The 17,322-nt window shown below is 43.8% G+C and overlaps 1 protein-coding gene across 1 annotated transcript in view; it reads right to left on the bottom strand.

Annotated features, from left to right (window-relative positions):
• FANCD2 (FA complementation group D2) overlaps window positions 1-17,322 on the bottom strand; it is a 36,536-nt gene that overhangs the window by 4,431 nt on the left and 14,783 nt on the right. Inside the window, exons 19-38 of the mRNA XM_069028376.1 lie at window positions 16,630-16,739; window positions 16,049-16,109; window positions 15,235-15,360; window positions 14,360-14,433; window positions 14,131-14,271; window positions 13,077-13,177; window positions 12,657-12,772; window positions 11,148-11,256; window positions 10,540-10,638; window positions 9,506-9,615; window positions 9,159-9,305; window positions 7,937-8,053; window positions 6,945-7,073; window positions 6,634-6,749; window positions 5,010-5,123; window positions 4,328-4,455; window positions 2,929-3,028; window positions 2,080-2,202; window positions 1,235-1,328; window positions 626-697 (exon numbers count right to left, since the gene is read on the bottom strand). Of these exons, the coding sequence (XP_068884477.1) occupies window positions 626-697; window positions 1,235-1,328; window positions 2,080-2,202; window positions 2,929-3,028; window positions 4,328-4,455; window positions 5,010-5,123; window positions 6,634-6,749; window positions 6,945-7,073; window positions 7,937-8,053; window positions 9,159-9,305; window positions 9,506-9,615; window positions 10,540-10,638; window positions 11,148-11,256; window positions 12,657-12,772; window positions 13,077-13,177; window positions 14,131-14,271; window positions 14,360-14,433; window positions 15,235-15,360; window positions 16,049-16,109; window positions 16,630-16,739 (2,187 nt within the window). The remainder of the gene's footprint in view (window positions 1-625; window positions 698-1,234; window positions 1,329-2,079; window positions 2,203-2,928; window positions 3,029-4,327; window positions 4,456-5,009; window positions 5,124-6,633; window positions 6,750-6,944; window positions 7,074-7,936; window positions 8,054-9,158; window positions 9,306-9,505; window positions 9,616-10,539; window positions 10,639-11,147; window positions 11,257-12,656; window positions 12,773-13,076; window positions 13,178-14,130; window positions 14,272-14,359; window positions 14,434-15,234; window positions 15,361-16,048; window positions 16,110-16,629; window positions 16,740-17,322) is intronic.

Raw genomic sequence — 17,322 nt, 5'->3', positions numbered from 1 at the left:
CTAAGGTGCACCTTTTGCAGATGGCACAAAATTATCTCAATGAGTCTAAAGTTCTTAACAGTTTGGGACCCAAGAGACCCAAGCCCAGCTGATGGGCAAATAACCACATAATAGACAAAGCAAAACTGAGATGGGCAAAATAATGTGAAGGTACCCTGGTGCCGCTATGGACTAAACTGAACTATGGACAAAACTGAGCTAAGTGGTCCAGCTCTACCCTTTATGCTCTCAAAAGGCATCTGGAGCACAGGTAGGGCTCCAGTGAATGCTGCTCTATAGAAAAACCTGGACTTGAAAAAGCTGGGCTTGCCAATTATCCCTTCAGATACATAAAAATAAACAATGACCAACCTACCCAAGAAGAAAAGTGCAGCTGTGCTATCACGTTCTGCCCCAAACAGTATCTCACAGACTCACAGACACTGAATGAACCAGCTCCAAAACTGACGGAGGGAAATATTTCATCCAGTGGGACTGGGCACGGATTATTACTGGCTTTAATTACCACCCCCAGGTTGTTCCACTAGTCAGCCAAACTTCACGTTTTTCCCCAGTGCTCATGAGCCTGGGAACACCAGGCCTTGCTGGGAATTTGAAGGTAAAGGCAGGACAACCAGAAGCTCACCTTGACCAAGTTAATGAGGATGTGGAAATTCCGCACAGCAATGTTCCAGCGCAGCAGCTTCTCCAGTTGCACCTATGGGATGCAAGGGGACAATAACCCAAGACGGTGCATTTCCTCTCACCTTGCTGGATGTGCTTTCAGCAACAACAGCACTGCTGTTGTTGAAGAGAGAGGAACAAAGCTTCACCACAAGCATATGTATCACAGCAAAAACACTCCACGGCAACTCCAGCCTGTGGCTTTAAGTGCTGGGAGTGAACTCAGTTCCTTGCTCTCAGAGCAGCTCTTGGTTGCAAAATAATGTTGTGCTCCCACACAGATGTGCAGAACAACTGCACAGTTTAGTAATTTGCTCATTAATGCCTATTTTCTGGTTACAGCTTCTGCTGGATTTACTATATTTTTGACATGGTGCAAATCAGGAAAAAAAGATGCTACTTATATGTCCCCCTGTATATCAGTGTTGATATACATTGATGAATGAAGCTGAGTGCATTTCCTAGACAAAGTTCAGAAGTAAATTCCTTTCCAACATACATCTTTATTGTACTGTCCAGTTTAACTTGAGTTTTGTTCCCCTCAAAGAGTCCAGTGCATTTATTTTCCTACCTCACTTGAGTCTGATGGTTTCCCACCTGGGATGTTTTTCACTGAACTCTCCAGCTGAGCCATCATTACTCTGAAGAAAACTGGGAATGTCTGCCTATGGAGAAAATGAAAAAACTGCAAGTCAGCTCTGAGTATCTAGATAGGCTGCTTGTCACCAAAATGATGTGGAAAACTCAAAGGTTGCCCAGCTGGGCATCCTTCTCAATAGGAAATCACAGGATTAAGACTCATAACCATGTCTAGCCCAGCCCAATTGCCCAAACAGATGGAGAATCCTGAGAAGTCACTACCACTGCCCCAGTATGAACCACACCTAGACACCACTGCTTCCTTGTAGCTCTGGGGGTGCACAATAGAAGGCTTGCAGCTCTCAGCACAAGATGATTTTGGAAGTTTCAGAGTGCCGGAACATTCTTCATCCCTGCTTCCACATTCCTATGCCAGGGGCAGCAGCACCCTGAGTGCATTTTTGCACACTGCATACCAGCCCAGGATTGCCTACAGCCACCCCCGGCCTCTGAGGGTGACTTTTGGAGTGCTTTATACCACCACAATAGCACAGAGACAACACACCTGATGACAGACAGCAGCACATTTTCCAGTTAAAATGGTTCACAGCAATAAACTCAACATCATGTTCAGCATGGGACATTCCACTTTGGCATAAAGCTACCGTGTGCTACCCTGTTGCATAGTGCCAAAACAATGTTTACAAGTGTCCAGAGTAGCCACCACAGTACCAACATGAAACCACAATGGCCCCAAAATAAGAAAACTAAGTATTTAAAAGCAGAAATTGCCATTATGCATATCACAGAATTCAAGGTTTCTATTGCTACAATTACCTGCTTAGGGTAGGATAAGTAGAAGAACATCCATCTTTGGCAGAGTTCATCAGTTCAGGAACACCAACACCAGAGATTTCCTCTATGGCTTTCAGGATGTTATCTGTGTGCTCCAGGTAGACACTAAATCCAAAACCAGCATAGCTGATCAGTAGATATTATGCAGAATGACATGACAAGGCCTTGAACACCATCCTACCTGAAACATGTGGCCTAAAACTGTCAAGCTCTTCCCTGCCGAAGGTAATCACATGCAGGAAACCCAAAGCACTGCTTAGAACTCCCACAGTGATGTCATTAAAAGCAACCATGATCTGAAACGTACCTAGATTCAGTATTTCCTTATTCTTATATTTAGGAAGGACAGGCTGGGAAGAGGATGAAATGGAATTGCCCTTTATGAGAGAGAACATCCAAGAAGTATGGGTGACACTGAAATGGCTGCCTGCTGTAGGCCACCTGGATCAGGAACAAGCCAACAAAGCCTTCTACAGACAGCCAGGAGTACCCCCATGTTGCAGGCCCTGATCCTCATGGCAGACTAACCACTGTGACACCTGCTGGAAGGACAGCCCAGCAGGGCATAAGCAATCCAGGAGTCTCCTGGAGGGCATTGATGAGAATTTCCTGACACAAGTGACAGAGGATCTGATGAGGAAAGGTGCTCAGCTGGACCTCACACTTCAAACCAAGAAAGAAACTGTGCTTTAGAAACAGTGTAAAAACAGGGCTTTAGGCCAAACTGTGCAAGCATGAGGGTTGTGATTCAGAGGGGCCATTCTTCTGCAGCAACAGTAATCATTAAAATAAAGTGTCTTGGCATGCCTGAGGGAATGGCTTGAGCCTTACCAGAGCAGGGTGTGCAGGGCACTGTTGAACTGGCTGCCCTTCTCTCGGTCTCCACTGGGCTTCACCCAGGACTGGCGGAGGAACTGCTTTGCTAGAGAAGCTGTGGAACATAAGGGGTAACTTAGTGAAAGAAGAATCCAAAAAAATTTCCTTCTTCCATATAAATGCAGCGTGTTCAAATGATTTTTTGAAAGATCACAACATCACTACTCCTCACGTGCCTGAACTTTCTAAGTCAGAATGCATTTTCCCTAAAAAGCTGCAAGGCCAAAAGGATATATATCATGATAACAAAATAAATGCACATCCAGTGTGTCCCTGGTCTGGAATACCTGTTCACATCAGAACCATGATCCACCTCTGGCCATTTCTGACAAACTTAAGTTAAACCTTATTTGTTTGGCAGTTCCTACAGTGTGCCATCTGTTTGCTTTTAATTAGGCCATATGCAACCCTTAGGGTATCCATTTCTAGAAATGGAATTCCAATAACAAGTGACTTGGCCCTTTGGCCACAGCACTATAATAATAAATGTGAAAAGACAAGTTTAAAGTTTACAGATTTCTGAAATCAAAACTGATAACAAACCTGCTTGTCTCTTGCAGAAATGTTTAAAATCAGGAAGTGATTAGTTAAAATATCTTATTCCCTACCACACTCAGTCAGTAGCTCTCCCAAAGTGGGACTGTTTAAAATAGTAAAATAGTCTTAAAGGAGGGAACTTACAATTCTGTGTGGCTATGGGGATTGGAGAAGGACAAATTCTAGAGGTGTGGATGGAATGGCAGAGAGAGGCAACTGTCTGGAGTCTTAATTTCAGTGTGTGCTGAAGTGGAGACCAAGTAGTTTTCTTGTATATTCCCTACAACCATGTCTGTCCCTTATCTGCTGTTTATCTTACATAATGAGTCCCAATCCATGAGAGGAACTTTCTTAACTGAAAACATTTGTTGCATGGGGCTAAGAACTTACAGGTTTTCCTTTTTCTGCCCTGGAGTAACAGCTGTATTTGCAGCTCATTTCCATAAATTGTGGAAACGAGCTGTCACAGACATCTGTACTTACAGTAGGAAGTTACATCAGATTAAGTCTGTGATCAGTCACCTCCATAACCAGTGATTAAACTGGTACCAACACTGAACAGCAGGCTCGTGCTTAGAACTCCTAAAAGCTGTGAAGCTCTCATTTTTAAAAACACCAGCTTAAGAGAGCTGCCTGTCTGCATGTGACTGAGGCACAGCAGAACAAATACCAAAGAGGTTCCGATATATTTACTGTCGTTCCCCTCATTAATGGCTAGGACTGTTCACCCAGTGAGATTACCAGGATGCAAAAGGGAAATCTCTCCCTTAAAAGGCCAAAGACCACAAAAAAACCTAATCTGATGTTCACACATTACCCATTTTCTCCTTCTTCCAGTCAGACATGGGTTTCTCAGCGATGGCAATCAGGAGCTGAGTGAGGATGTAGGCACAGTGGAAGCTGGGAACACTCTGCTGGAAATTCAGGAGGTACTGAAAACTCTCACTGGGGGTAACAGGAAAGGGAAAAGGTAAAAACAGTGTAGACAGGGTAATGTCTCAGACACACATAAATAAAAAGGAAGCACTAGACCATCTCAGATCCAAGTCTCCCTCTCCCAGTGTTTTGTCTCTGGCAGTGCCCTTCTGAAGAAAGCACTATCAGCCACTAATACATAGGAATTCAGTCACTGAGAAACTTCCCTCAAGCCCCAGCCACTCTAAGTCTAGCAACAGCTTTATATACTGCTTTTGCCTAGTGTACCTGTAAGCATTTTAACTCTCCAGAACAGTCATTCCTTCTGTGAATCCTACTAATTTCCTTGCCTCAAATAGCACATAAACAAATGAGATCCACAGATTCATGCGTATTTTACATTTTATATTTCTTACTCCTTTTCATGAGGTTTGACTACGCTGCCATTCAATTAAGTACAAAGCTCTGCTTGGAGTGCAGTCTCTATGAGATCTCCCAAACACACATTTACCCATAATGCCCACACAAAACAGGGAAAAATCCCTGAAATCTGTTCATTTCAAGCCTTGTGAAATAGATTCTACCTTATCAATTCCTCAAGAAGAAGAAACTCTGTCTCTCCTGGCTTTAGCCGGTCTGCAAGCACCTGGAGAGCTGACCTCAGCAAGTCAGTATTTTCATGCTGAGAAAAACCATTCCTGAGGGGGAAAATAATCCAGTTCATCATCAGATTAGAAGAGCTATCAGATGCAAATGCATATCTAAGCATATTTGGCAAGATGAAAAATAGAGAAGCTGGATACTCAAGAAGAGTCCTGCAGTATGAAAGTTATAAAGGGAAACAAAAAATTGAAAACTCAATGGAAATGGAAAGCCTTGAGCACAAACAATATTAACTTTTCAGTTAGACTACAGCTCTAGCTTGGTGAGGAGAGGCCATTTCCCATAATTGGAGGTCCATATATACTAAGCCAAAGCTATGGAGACCTGAAAATAAGAGGAGGTATAATGACAGTTGCTGTCCAAATGCAGTGATTGTGGGTGGTGGTCACCTCCTGAACAACAGGTAGGAGCCTAACAGGGAGGAAAACTCTATAAAGATCTTCATTATTTCTTTCACAGTGTCTGTGAGGGTATGTAGGCTAGAAATGCTCAAATACATCCACATTCCAATTCTACAGACGGAACAGGTGGACTTGATAATGGTAATGCTCAAGTGCACCTGTACCACACAAGTTAAGGAACAACTGGTAATATAAGAGGCCTTGACTAAACATATGTAAAAGGAGCTGTAATTTGGTTGTTGAATGTAGTGGATGGACAGCTCACCCCAGTATATGGCTGTGTGACCTACAGCAAAACGGAATTATTTTATACTGGACAGCAAAACTGAGCTTGAGCTGCCCGTTACAAAGTGGACCCAGTTCTCTGATTTACAAGGTAGATGGGCTCATGAACAACCAACATTCACTCTGGCTAAAGAAAGAATGACAAATCTGGGAATAGTCAGGAGTGGATCTGGGGTCTTGAGGCTCCAGTAGTGGCCAACAGGAGAGGCAGACCTCAGACTTGACTTCTTATGCAGTTACTACTGTTTATGAAGTACAACAAGGTAAAATGCTTTCCACGTGCAAATCTAAATTGGGGTTTAGAAAGAAACTTTTATGATACTATCCTGGATTATGTTAGCAGATGCAGAAGTCTGCAGGCTGCACAAGCATTTCCAAGTTGGACATTTATGAATCCAGCTTGAAGGCATCAATAGCATTGGCTTGTTGCCAATGCACATGCATCCTTTTCCTTTGCAAAAGAAATTCTTCTATCACTCAGGATTCTGACAGTGACAATTTAGCAAAGGATGAGGGGAAGGAAATGGGAAAGGATGGGTAAGAAATTCCAGGATCCCTAGGCAGAATGGAAGTTTCACAGCTAGGTGTGCCAGAATGCCTCTTATGCTGCTCTTGACCCAAAAGCCCATTGACTGAATTCTACCCAGGTCAGCGCTTTATCACCTACAGCTTTGGCGCGGCTCAGAATCGGGCAATGAAGCCTGGCTTAACTAAGAAGGGCTTAGAAGTCCCCACCCACTCCAGTGGGTTGTTTTGCATAACTTGCAGGCCTTTCACAGGGTGCAAACACTTTAAAGGAAAGAAACAAGAAGAGGAAGCAATAAATGGGTACAACTATGGACTTTTCTTTTAAACTCACCAAGCAAATAAGGAGCGAAAAGTCAGTAACAGCAGTTGGTAGCAAGAAGACATCAGCTGGTGCTCCTGGATGTTCACTCCTGCTTCATCTTCTGCACCCTGATTTTGTACAGCTGCCTTTAATATAGAACAAATAATTCATTAAATGCTATTCCAAACAAAGATAATGGCACAAGAATCCATTTCCATAAATTCCATGTTTAAAAAACCTCAAGAAAATAAAGTGACTCTTTTTCCCCCAAACAAAATGAAAAATATCTTTACAGGAGACAAAACTTGAGGGTTTTTTGGTCAAAATTGCTGCCCACTGACCTGGAAGTAGTTGTGCATGTTCTCCATGTGCTTACACAATGGCTTTAGTAGATTAACCACACACATAGCAACTTCCTTGGGGGATCTCTGACACAGATGGGAAAAGCCAGTATCCTTGTTGCCTCTTTCCTGCAGCAAACCCAAAAGTTGAAAGTTGTTTCATCAGCCTTTCTTGAAAATAACCTCAATTGCTACATGTTAGACTGCTGCCAAGCAGTGCAATTCCTGATGTCATACAGGGTCAGGGAGGGTCACAGGGTAGGAAAGATGGCTTCTGCTGAACAAGCACCACCAACTCAGACAAGTACATAACATTTGCCTAAATGATAAAACTGATGTGACACACAGCTCTCTTAGAGAACTACTTAGGTTGGAAAACACCTTTAAGATCAGAAAATCCAACACTTTACTCAAACACTAAGCAAAGGCAGTCTCTGCACATGGGAATTAAGATAGGTAGAAAAACAAGAACAATGAATATGACAGAGCCCATCAGGTTGTAGTGCATTTCTCAGTTTAATGCAGTGGGACGTGCATTTACTTTTCTCCTGAAGGCATCAGCAAGGAGCCCCTGCACGCAGGGGGATTTCTAATGCAGAAAAAGCAGAAACATGGATGCAGCAGCTTCTGCTGGCTGCTGCAGCCATCTGGCCTGGCTAACCTGGGTTGCTTCTTGAACAGCACAGCCAGTCTCCCCAGGGAGGGCTAGGAAAAGGGTCACTTGAGTTTTGAGGCTACAAGACTCCCTCAATTAAAAACCCTTTCCTGAGACGTGCAGAGAACCAGATGCTGCAAACACTTCAGCAAAAGCAGTGTACACAAGTCTCTTTTGAAAGAGCAAGTGCTGCTCTAGCACACAGCTGGGTGTCACACTCCCATTTAACTACCAAATGAAAATAATTCTGAAAAACATTTCTTGGGAAAGTCCTGGAGGCCCCTGATGTGCTCTGCCTCAGCCCAGGCCTGGATCCATCGCCTGCTGCTGTTCTTGCCTTTGGAAAGGGCACCCTCCTTGTGGAGCCCGAGGGCAGCACATGTTCCAGCTTCCAGCACAGGTCATCCAGAAGGAAGCAAAGCTCAGCAGGCCCCAGCTGCACAACTTCACAAGCCTGCAATGAAAAGAACAGTCAATCCCAGGACCCAGATGTACCAGTAGTGCCTTAAAGCTCAAGTTTACCCTCTCTGTTTCCAGTTATGTCTCCTGGATTAGTTAACCTCAGGAGGGACTTAATTTGGTAGATGACTGGTTTTATGGCTCCCCCATGGCAGGTATGGGGCACTGGTTCCACTTACTCAAAGGACAAAGCCATCCTGATGCTCTGAACAGCTGAGGCAATGTCAGTACAACTTAACAACTGAGAAAGAACAGATTTATATACATTGACATTGAAAATAAGCTAAGGATAAAAAGAGGTTTAAGCCCAAAGAGTCACAAAATTCACCAAGTAACAGTCAAGAAGTAATTTGAAATAATGCCACATGGCCCAAGAGACTTCCAGTTGGCCTGTGACCTGCATGCACAGACACAGCTGTCCTGCAAGGGCAGACCAGGCTGTGCTCCAGCCTGCCATAGCCTTTTCGCATTTTATGCATTTACTGTAGCCTGACAAAATCAGACTCCAGATGGACTCAGCCTGCCTACAAAGAGGGTAACAAAATTAAGCACTTCTATTTTCCACAGCCATAGCAATGCAGTTTTATACAAGCTCCCAGATGATACAGGGGAACCTGCTCACTGAGAGCACCTCCATGACTCCAGTCCCACATTTGTGCTGTTTATGATCTCCTGATGCCTTGAGACACTCGAGTTTTTGCAATACAGGCTTTACTTTATGCCACAGGTTCTTTTTGATAGGCAGTACTTCATGTATTTACCACCCCATAGCTTACCTGTGCTCAATATTAAAGCCCCTTTCTTCCCATTAGAGCTATATATGTTATACAGTATCTTTCTTCTTTTATGCAATATTTACATTAGTTTGTTTTTAACATTGCTACATGACATACCAGCTCTTCTCAGGAAAGTCCTTTTTTTCTCAGTGCCTTGAAGTACTTGGGGCCAAATGCTCTCCTGGTCCCCAGCTCACAGCCCTGGACCAACACATCTTAACACCAACCTGTTGTGCACTTCAGTGGAACAGAGAGGGCCAAGGCCTCTGAGAGAGGCCATTACACAAAGCCTCATCAGTGTGGGTTTCAGGCTGCTCCACTCACCTCTGTGTGCATCTCTGTGTCCAGGACAGACTTTGTGAGCAGCCCACAGTGCAGCACAGTGAACACCTCGAGGTCCAGCTCTCGGAAGTACGGGCGATAGCTCTGCAGCTGTGCCAGAGGATTTCCTGCCTCTCTATCAGCAGCAGTCTGAAAAGGAAATGGCAGGAGAGTGGCCTCTGCAGGGGCAATTTTCAAAATTCTGATGGGAGGCAGGTGCCAGAAAGCAGAATTCAACCACTGACAGTGATTAACTTTGGAAGGAACAACCCCTCTCTCAAAGCTTTTGTTTATGCTTCTATGGCATCTTCCCTGCTCTGTCTTGCAAGTCCCCAGGGCTATACACCTACCTTGTCCAGCTCGGAGAGCTCAGTATCAGGCTGGTTTCCCTCAGAACTGTCATCTGCTTGAGAACGATCTGCAGAGCCAGCTTTGCTGCCATCAGCTTTCTTTTTCCTTCCTTAAACAGAGAGGCAACTTCAGAATCAAAGGCTACACTGTGCTCAGCACTGGACAGCACCGGCTGTATTTTAACCAGCACTAAGAAAGCACAGAGCACAAGCCCATAGATGAAGTGCTCCTTAAAAGTACAGCATCTAAAGTGATGGATCCTTCTCTTGTCTGCAGAAGACAGTCAAAACTTTCCTTCTGCCTCAAACACGCTCCTACATGACAGGCCCAGACCCTGCACAATAGGTTTGGCACAGGAGGGAAAGGCATTCTGATCTGTGGCCTCCTCCAGTTGTTCTCATTGAATGGAATGTGAATTTTTGTCCACTTTGGCTCATGGCAGACATGTTCCCACGAAATGCTAATCTAAACTAGAAATAAATCTTATCTCAGAACTAGAGACAGGAAGAACAAAGCAAATCTGCTTCAGCTTGAAAACTGAAAGGCAAGTTCTGTGTCTTCTCTGTGGGAGCTAGCAATGGAAAAGGATGAAGGAAAGAGTTCCTTGCGCAGCAGAGCCATGACAAGATTCCCAAGACATTAGCTAGGTACAACCTAAAGCTCAGGGGTTTGCCAGGCAGCTCAAGCCACAGATTCAGTACCAGCTGATCCCACAAACCCATCAAAAACAGAACTTAATGCTGCAGAAAGTACTTTGGCAGGTGAAAGCAATCAATGAAAGCCCTGGATTTTCAGTTAAATGCTATGCATCAGCTTTAGCCAAGGAGACAGACCATCCAACACCTGTTTGGTGTAGGATATTTTTCCATCTTCACTTCAGCTGCAACAGGAGTTGATGAGGTAAAATTTCAAGCTAGATTGACGTTGCCAAGAATTTAGTGCTTTAGGCACACACAAGTGCAATGGCTGCAGTGCAATCTGCCAGTCAACCCCCATCACATCTGTTTGCTTAAACATTTTAAATTATCTTTACCACTCCTTTTCCTGGCTGGACCAGCAGCATTAATGGATGGTGCAGCCTCCGGGGCTTCAGAGTCAAAGGTAGCTGGTGGTGGGACATAGCCAGGGGTCACTGAAAGAGCCAAAATGTAGAAATTGTGTTAATTCAGCTCCTGAATGACAACATACAGGCCAGATACATATCTAAAGGAAGCACCATATATTTCACTGTCCTGGTGAAAATGTCCAGTCTGTGCCTGTGAGATAAGTGTAAGAGTTTGTGGGTCTGCTATGGAGCAGTGAGCTGGAATAGCAGTGAGTAGGGGAGCAGTGGAGCAGATTAGAGTGCCTGGGATCTGGGCAGGCTATTGGGAGATGGACAAGGTGTATCAATACTTGGGGGACCTGCAGAAGTTCGTGACTCTAGAGTGTGTCATTTGTGTGCTCCTCACTGAGGAAGTGATTAAGAAGAGCAGTTTGGATTTGGACAAACTGAAAATTACAGCTGTCCATGCATGAACTTTTAGGCCACTGTAAAACTGCAGTGTGTGTTACCATATGCTTCCTCCATTGATGTCTAAAAGAATTCCCTTCACTTCACAGCTGGTACAGGCCCAAAATGTACAAATGTTTCATACTCACCTGCCAAGCATTTTCCCAGCACATTCTGCAGCTCTGTGATGTTCTGTAATCGAGTTAGAACTTTCCCCTTCATCTCAGCATCCTGTTGCTGGCAGAAGGCATTTACAACCTAGAGATACAAACCAAGCTCACTGAACTAGGGAGATTTGTACCCACTTTGCTACTTTTTCTTTTCTGAATAACATTCTCAAGTCCTGAATGAACACACAACACAGCACAAGTGGCCTGTGTGACCAGGTTCAGATGGCATGAACAAAGCTCTTCAGAAGCCCATAAGAACATGGATATAATTGGTGCTATCTATAAAAAGAGATAGGACAATGTGGAGCTTTTGATGGGATACCCTTCCTTTTCGGATGAGGGTGAAAGAGCAGAGGAGGCTGCTGTTCTGCTAAGTTCTTTATTTCATAGTCTCATAGATTCTTGAAGGCAGAGTTCAAAGGGGTTATATGATAAGGCCAAGCAGCAACAGCAGGCAAACAGCAGGCAGAAAACAGCTTATTCTAATTCTAGTTCCTTCTCTACTTCTTTCTTATAGAAGTATGGATTATATTTGTTAATTGACCAATAAAATTAACACACGTTTCTAGTCTTTCTTTTTTTAACCTATCCTGGTCTAATTCCAACAGTCGTAAGTCTTACACAAGTGTTACACAGGTATTACACAGATTTGCCTATATAGTTTCTATCAGCTCTTATTGTTTATCTGAACACTCTATCTAAAAAATGTGAACAGTATAGTTCTATCTATATTTTGTCTAAAATAAAGAAATTCTGTGGAAAGGTAACACTGCTGCAATAAAAACTGTGTTTAAGTTCTCTGCTGCAGCTTTTTAATGTTTAAGGCACTTAGCATATATTTCTACTAAAAGTTAAAACTCTGTATTTCTATTTCACTTTGGTATGACTTCATGTATCTCAGCTTATCTAAAGGTTTTAATTCAACCCCTGTGCTTTGGCTTCCCTCTAGGCCTGAGTCCAGAGGAGCTTTCATTCCAACATGACAACACCTATAGATAAAATGTTAGTTGAAAAAGAGGAATTAGCAGACAACATCAGGTTCTGTGATACCTGTGGCTCTGAAGACCCCTTGGCACTTCCCAGGTCTGCCAGGAAAGAGGCAGTCCTGGGAGAAGAGCAGGAGGACTGGGAATGTGGAATTGCACCAAATCTGCCCTTCTCATGTTATCAGAATAACTCCAGCAGGGAACAATCCTACTGACCATTGATGTAGCAAATACATGGTCTAAATCTGCATGAAGGTACTGCATTTTACCCTTCCATCAGCTCAAAGAGGTATAGAACAGAGTACAGAGCATCCCCAAGAAAGGAAATTCTACAGCCTCTCTGGAAGTGGAGCACAACCTTTCTGTTAGGTAACAAAGACCACATTAGAAGACCACGATATTCTCTCCCCTCTGGCTTCTGCTCTCCTGGCTGACCAACCTCTGCTCTCCAAGGCTTCCCTCATCCCTCCACTCCAGAACCTGCAGACAAGGCTCTACTCACTTCACGAAACCAGTTGAGAGCATAGAACAGGAGTGAGCACAGAAATTCACGTTCTTGCTTGGACAGAGAGTCCAGCTTCCCTTCAACCTCCAGGTCAGTCAGGTACAGGGGACAACCTGGCACAGAGCAAGAAAAGCATAGGTTGGACTGTGTGCTACTCATGCTTTGGCCTTTGCATAGACCAAGTCTCTTATCAAAGCCTGTAGCAGTTCCAGTGGCTGTTTGGAGTAAGGCCCATCAGCCACTCCATCCTCAGACAGCACAACTGTCTCCCTGACTCCCTTCCACTTTGTGGGTACAGAGCATTTCAGCCTCCTTCACAAAATGCACAATCCTTCCTGTGGCCAGAGGAAATCTGTGCAGATCTGGCACAGGAACAAGGCAGGCAGTCAGGCTCTATAGAAAGTCCATTTCCCATACCTAGCAAGGCATCAATCTCCTCCAGACTTCCACTGTTCTGCTCTGCAGTGTAGAGCCTCAGCAACCGGAAACAAGGTGACAGACACATGGGTGACACTGCCCTGGGAGAAAAAAGAAATGGAGTGGATATTATGTTTTATGTATCTCCAGAATGCCCATCACTTTTCCATTATGTCCTGTGTCCTCCCCAGGCCACCTTGCCTATGCCTTCTATTTTGCTTCTTGCAAGTCCCAGCAACACAGAGCAGAAATGCACCATGTGGGTTAGAAAAAAACTCCCACAAACTAGTAACTGGTGATTACGAGTTTTCTGAAAAAGCAAATAAGGGAAGAAAAATGATTGTAATGAAAAAAAAGTGGGGTCAGATTTATTTCTGGTGGAAACCAAAGTTGACTAATTCAGAAGGATCTGTAAGAAATTGTGCACAACACAGTTATAAGCAGTGGAGAAACCTCCTTCAATGTTTTGCAGTGTGCCACTGCTCCAATTCTGAGTGAGGAAAATCAACATTTTTCCATAGATGCATGTGAAGTTAGCTGTATTTTCTCTCATTTTAAAATGATCACGTCTTTTTAAAGCACAACTAAAATCTCCACAAAATCTTACGACAATAAACTACAAACGATGTGAAGGTGCAAATAAAAAAAAGCCTTTTATAACCTTAACAATTCTATGACTCCTATGATTCTTTTAACTATGATTGCCATACTGTTTACTTGACTTTTGTATATCTTACATGCTTCCTGTTCCATTTGCCAAAGACAATGTCCTTATTTTTCAGTCAAATTTCATTTTTGGCTGCATATTTGTGGGTTTAGCACTGTCTACCAGCATGACTCACCCATGATCACCTAAACAGCCTAAGCCAGAACAGACTGCCAGCTCCCAACCAGATTATGCCTTTAAATCTGAGTATGTTTAACATCAAAAAAAGGAGAAGAACACTGGAAACTGGTAAATTCTCTGACTAGCTCCTTATCAGGCACCTGAAGTGCACAAATGAAAACATTTCCTTTACATTTGCAGTCATTCCACACATAAGTGTCAAAGTACCTTTTACTTTGGTGACTCGCTCCAGCAGTGACCCTGCCAAGCTCACTCTGTGACACCAATGGCAAGAGGTTAATGGCAATTGCTTCCTGACTTTGATCTTCATCCAGATTGTACAAGGACTTCACTGGGAACAAGAATGAACTGCAAGGAAAGACAGACAAGGTCTTCTTGGCAACCTCAATTCTCAGTGACAGAAACACTACCAATGCTTTAGCTGTGATTAGCATACCCGTGCACTGTGGGGCTGAGATCTACCACAAAGTCACTGGGGAAGTCCTCCACCAAACTCTTCCCAAACTCATCCTACAAAGAAAGGAAAAAAAAACTTGCTGAGCAAAGGGGATCAATGAAGAAAGCTCCAACAGCAGCAGTGGAAGATGCAGAAGATAAGGCCAAGCAAAAGTATCCTGGAACAGTCACAGCCATGAAGCCCCATGGCCTGCAAAGATAGCCAAGGGCTGCCTTTAGAGACAGAGCCAGGAAACATTGCTAAATGTGCACAACCAATTTCTTCCCTGCTCTTTGGATGTGGGCTTGACTACAAGTTCCAGTGATGCAGAGAGGCAGAGCAGCTGGCTGCAAGAGGAAAGCAGCCCACATGTAAAAGGAGCTCCCAGCAGGAAGAAAGAGCTGTCCAGTGGCCTTCACAAACCTTTTCCTATCACTATAAATACCATTTATTTATTTATTACCATAAAGGACTGTGGCTCTTCCAAGATCTTAGGGATCAGATAGTCTTAGTAGTCTGACCCAGAAACCAATTTCAATACTAAGTTTAAAGTTCTTTCAGATTCTATTTTTGTCTATGAATAGGAATAGCATGCTCTGAAATGTCACTTAATTTCCTTTAAAAGGCTTCCCCACTGTCATGTAAAAGTTCACATAAAAGAAGCTGTTAAAGCACAGTGAGGAATCTGCCATAATCAGAAAAAGCCAAGAGAGCTGGATGAGGATTTTGTATCTGACCAGTCTCTCACAGAACAAAACAAATTTCCAGACTGGAGTGAAATCCTCAAATTGACTCTATCCTGCCAATGTTTGAAAAACATCATTTTTCTGAAGAATTCATGTAAGTGATTACGCTCAAACTGCTCTGCAACGTACCAGGAGCCGCAAGTCCAAATTGCCCTTCTGCTTCTCAATCAAACTGGCAAATTCATCGTAGTACAGAGCCCGGACCTCTGGTGTTTGCTCACAGCAGAAGCCCACAAGGTCCAGCAGGGTAGACAGCTGAAAGGAGAGAAAACAGTGCAGAAATGGGTAAAGTAAATGATCCAACTCAAGCTTTTACCTTAAGTCCTTTTTACATTAATTTATTGTGAGGCATATTCAAAGCTTAATCTCTAGAGTGACAACCCATGATGAATGTTCTTGAAGAGACACAGCTCTGAGAAGGAACTCGGGCCTTTAAGAGTCCTATGCCATGAAATGACACAAAAGAGTCTGCCCAGGATCACCCTTAAATAGAGTGCCAGCAGAGAAGAAGGTTCTTCAACAGAAACTAAGGAAAAAGGCTGCTATGCCAATCCTGTACAGCAGAAATACTTTCTCTGGATGGCCTGAAAGGCACAGCTACCAAAGCTGAGAGGATGGCCATGGTCACCCTTTGGCTCACTGAAGCAGATTGTCCTGCTTCTTTCTTTGTATTTGAAATAACAGCTGGAGAGAAGACTTTCACTAAATGGCTGAAGTGCTGCTTGTCCTGGTCTAGCAGAGGCAACACCAGTGGGTGCATTTGTTTCTCCAAAACAATTTTTAATAGACTCTTGGCTCTGCAGTCAATGCACAAGAATCCCAGGCTCAGGAAAGTTAACTCCCAGACCCACACAGTACTTCAGATAAGACTGCCTTTCCAGTCACCCCTCCTTGCTGACCATATCCTCCCTGTCTCCCACACTGCCCCATTCTTGGTACTCACCTGCCCATCACGCTCGCTGTTCAGCTCTGGTCTCTCCAGTGAAGCACCATCTCCTTCATTCCTGAAAGCAATTGATAACCTTGCTGTTGTGGCACAAGACTCAGGAGGTGACCCATCACACACACAAGGTTCTCTCTCCAGAAATTGGAGAATTACGCAGGAAAAAGATTTCTTTGGAACACATTAAGAAAAGACCTGGTGGTGTTTGAGACTTCTCTTTTAGATTTCCCTGGATTCAAACACAGAGCACCTCAGGTTATTCAGCCTAGAGTCAGAAGCTGATCTGTAGTCAGTCCACCAGTGTGCAATTTTTTTCCAAGCAGTAGGTCCTGCTCATGCTGATCAAGGCATCCACAAATAGGCATTAACAAGGAATTTGAGATGCCTTTGAGACCAGCAGCAGGTGAGCAGCACTGCACAGGCTGAAATACCAAACACCACAGTATGCAGAAGAGAGTTTTAAGTTCCTAGATTTGCCCAAGATATGCATGAACTCAAAGGCAATGCCCTCCTGTCTTTGTTCCACTCAAGGCCTGAAGTGAAAGCCACGTTAAATTCATCTTTGCTACATATTCTCTCACCTTTTTAATGCCACGCTGCCTATCATGGAAACAGCACCAATAATCCCCATTTGTTTGTGGTTGGGAACTGTGCTGGAGAGCCATTTCCTGATCACCATATGCATATCATCCTGAAAAGAGACAACAGACCATGTCACCACAGAGGTATTTGCGTGCATCACTCACAGTTCTGTTGGCATCTTCACTCAATGTTATCTCCAAGGGCTACAGGGAGATGGCTTACTGGGATTACAGCTTTGCTGTATGAAAATTCTGAAATGAATTTGAGTCCCTGGGGATTCTGACATTTCCTTTATTGTGAAAATACTGGTCACAGCTCCAACTAAGGCTGTAAACAGCATGAAAAGTGATTTGGTTTGACTTTGTTCTAACTACTACACAGAACATGTAGTCAGTCCAGGTTTCACCTATAATTAATAGAAGAGTATGTTAAAAAAATAGCAGATGGTCTTGGAGCCTGTCACACCCTAACAGCAGCTGCAGAGGTGCACTTCAAAACACTGTCAACTTCAGGAGGCTGAAGGATGGAGCAGTTTGTGGTGAAGGTCCAAAGACAAACTGCACTGCAAGGACAAATGCCTAATCCACCTGCAGAGATCCTCATGTCTGAGAGGCATCAGTTTAGAAGTGCCCTTAGAGAAGGCAAAGAGGAAGCTGCCTCTCAGGATACTGATTTCTTTGGTGACCTACCCC

This window comes from Aphelocoma coerulescens, chromosome 12, assembly GCF_041296385.1.
Source record: "Aphelocoma coerulescens isolate FSJ_1873_10779 chromosome 12, UR_Acoe_1.0, whole genome shotgun sequence".
NCBI classification, from domain to species: domain Eukaryota; kingdom Metazoa; phylum Chordata; class Aves; order Passeriformes; family Corvidae; genus Aphelocoma; species Aphelocoma coerulescens.
Note: the sequence above shows the minus strand (reverse complement) of the source record. Positions and strands in the feature narration are given on the sequence as shown.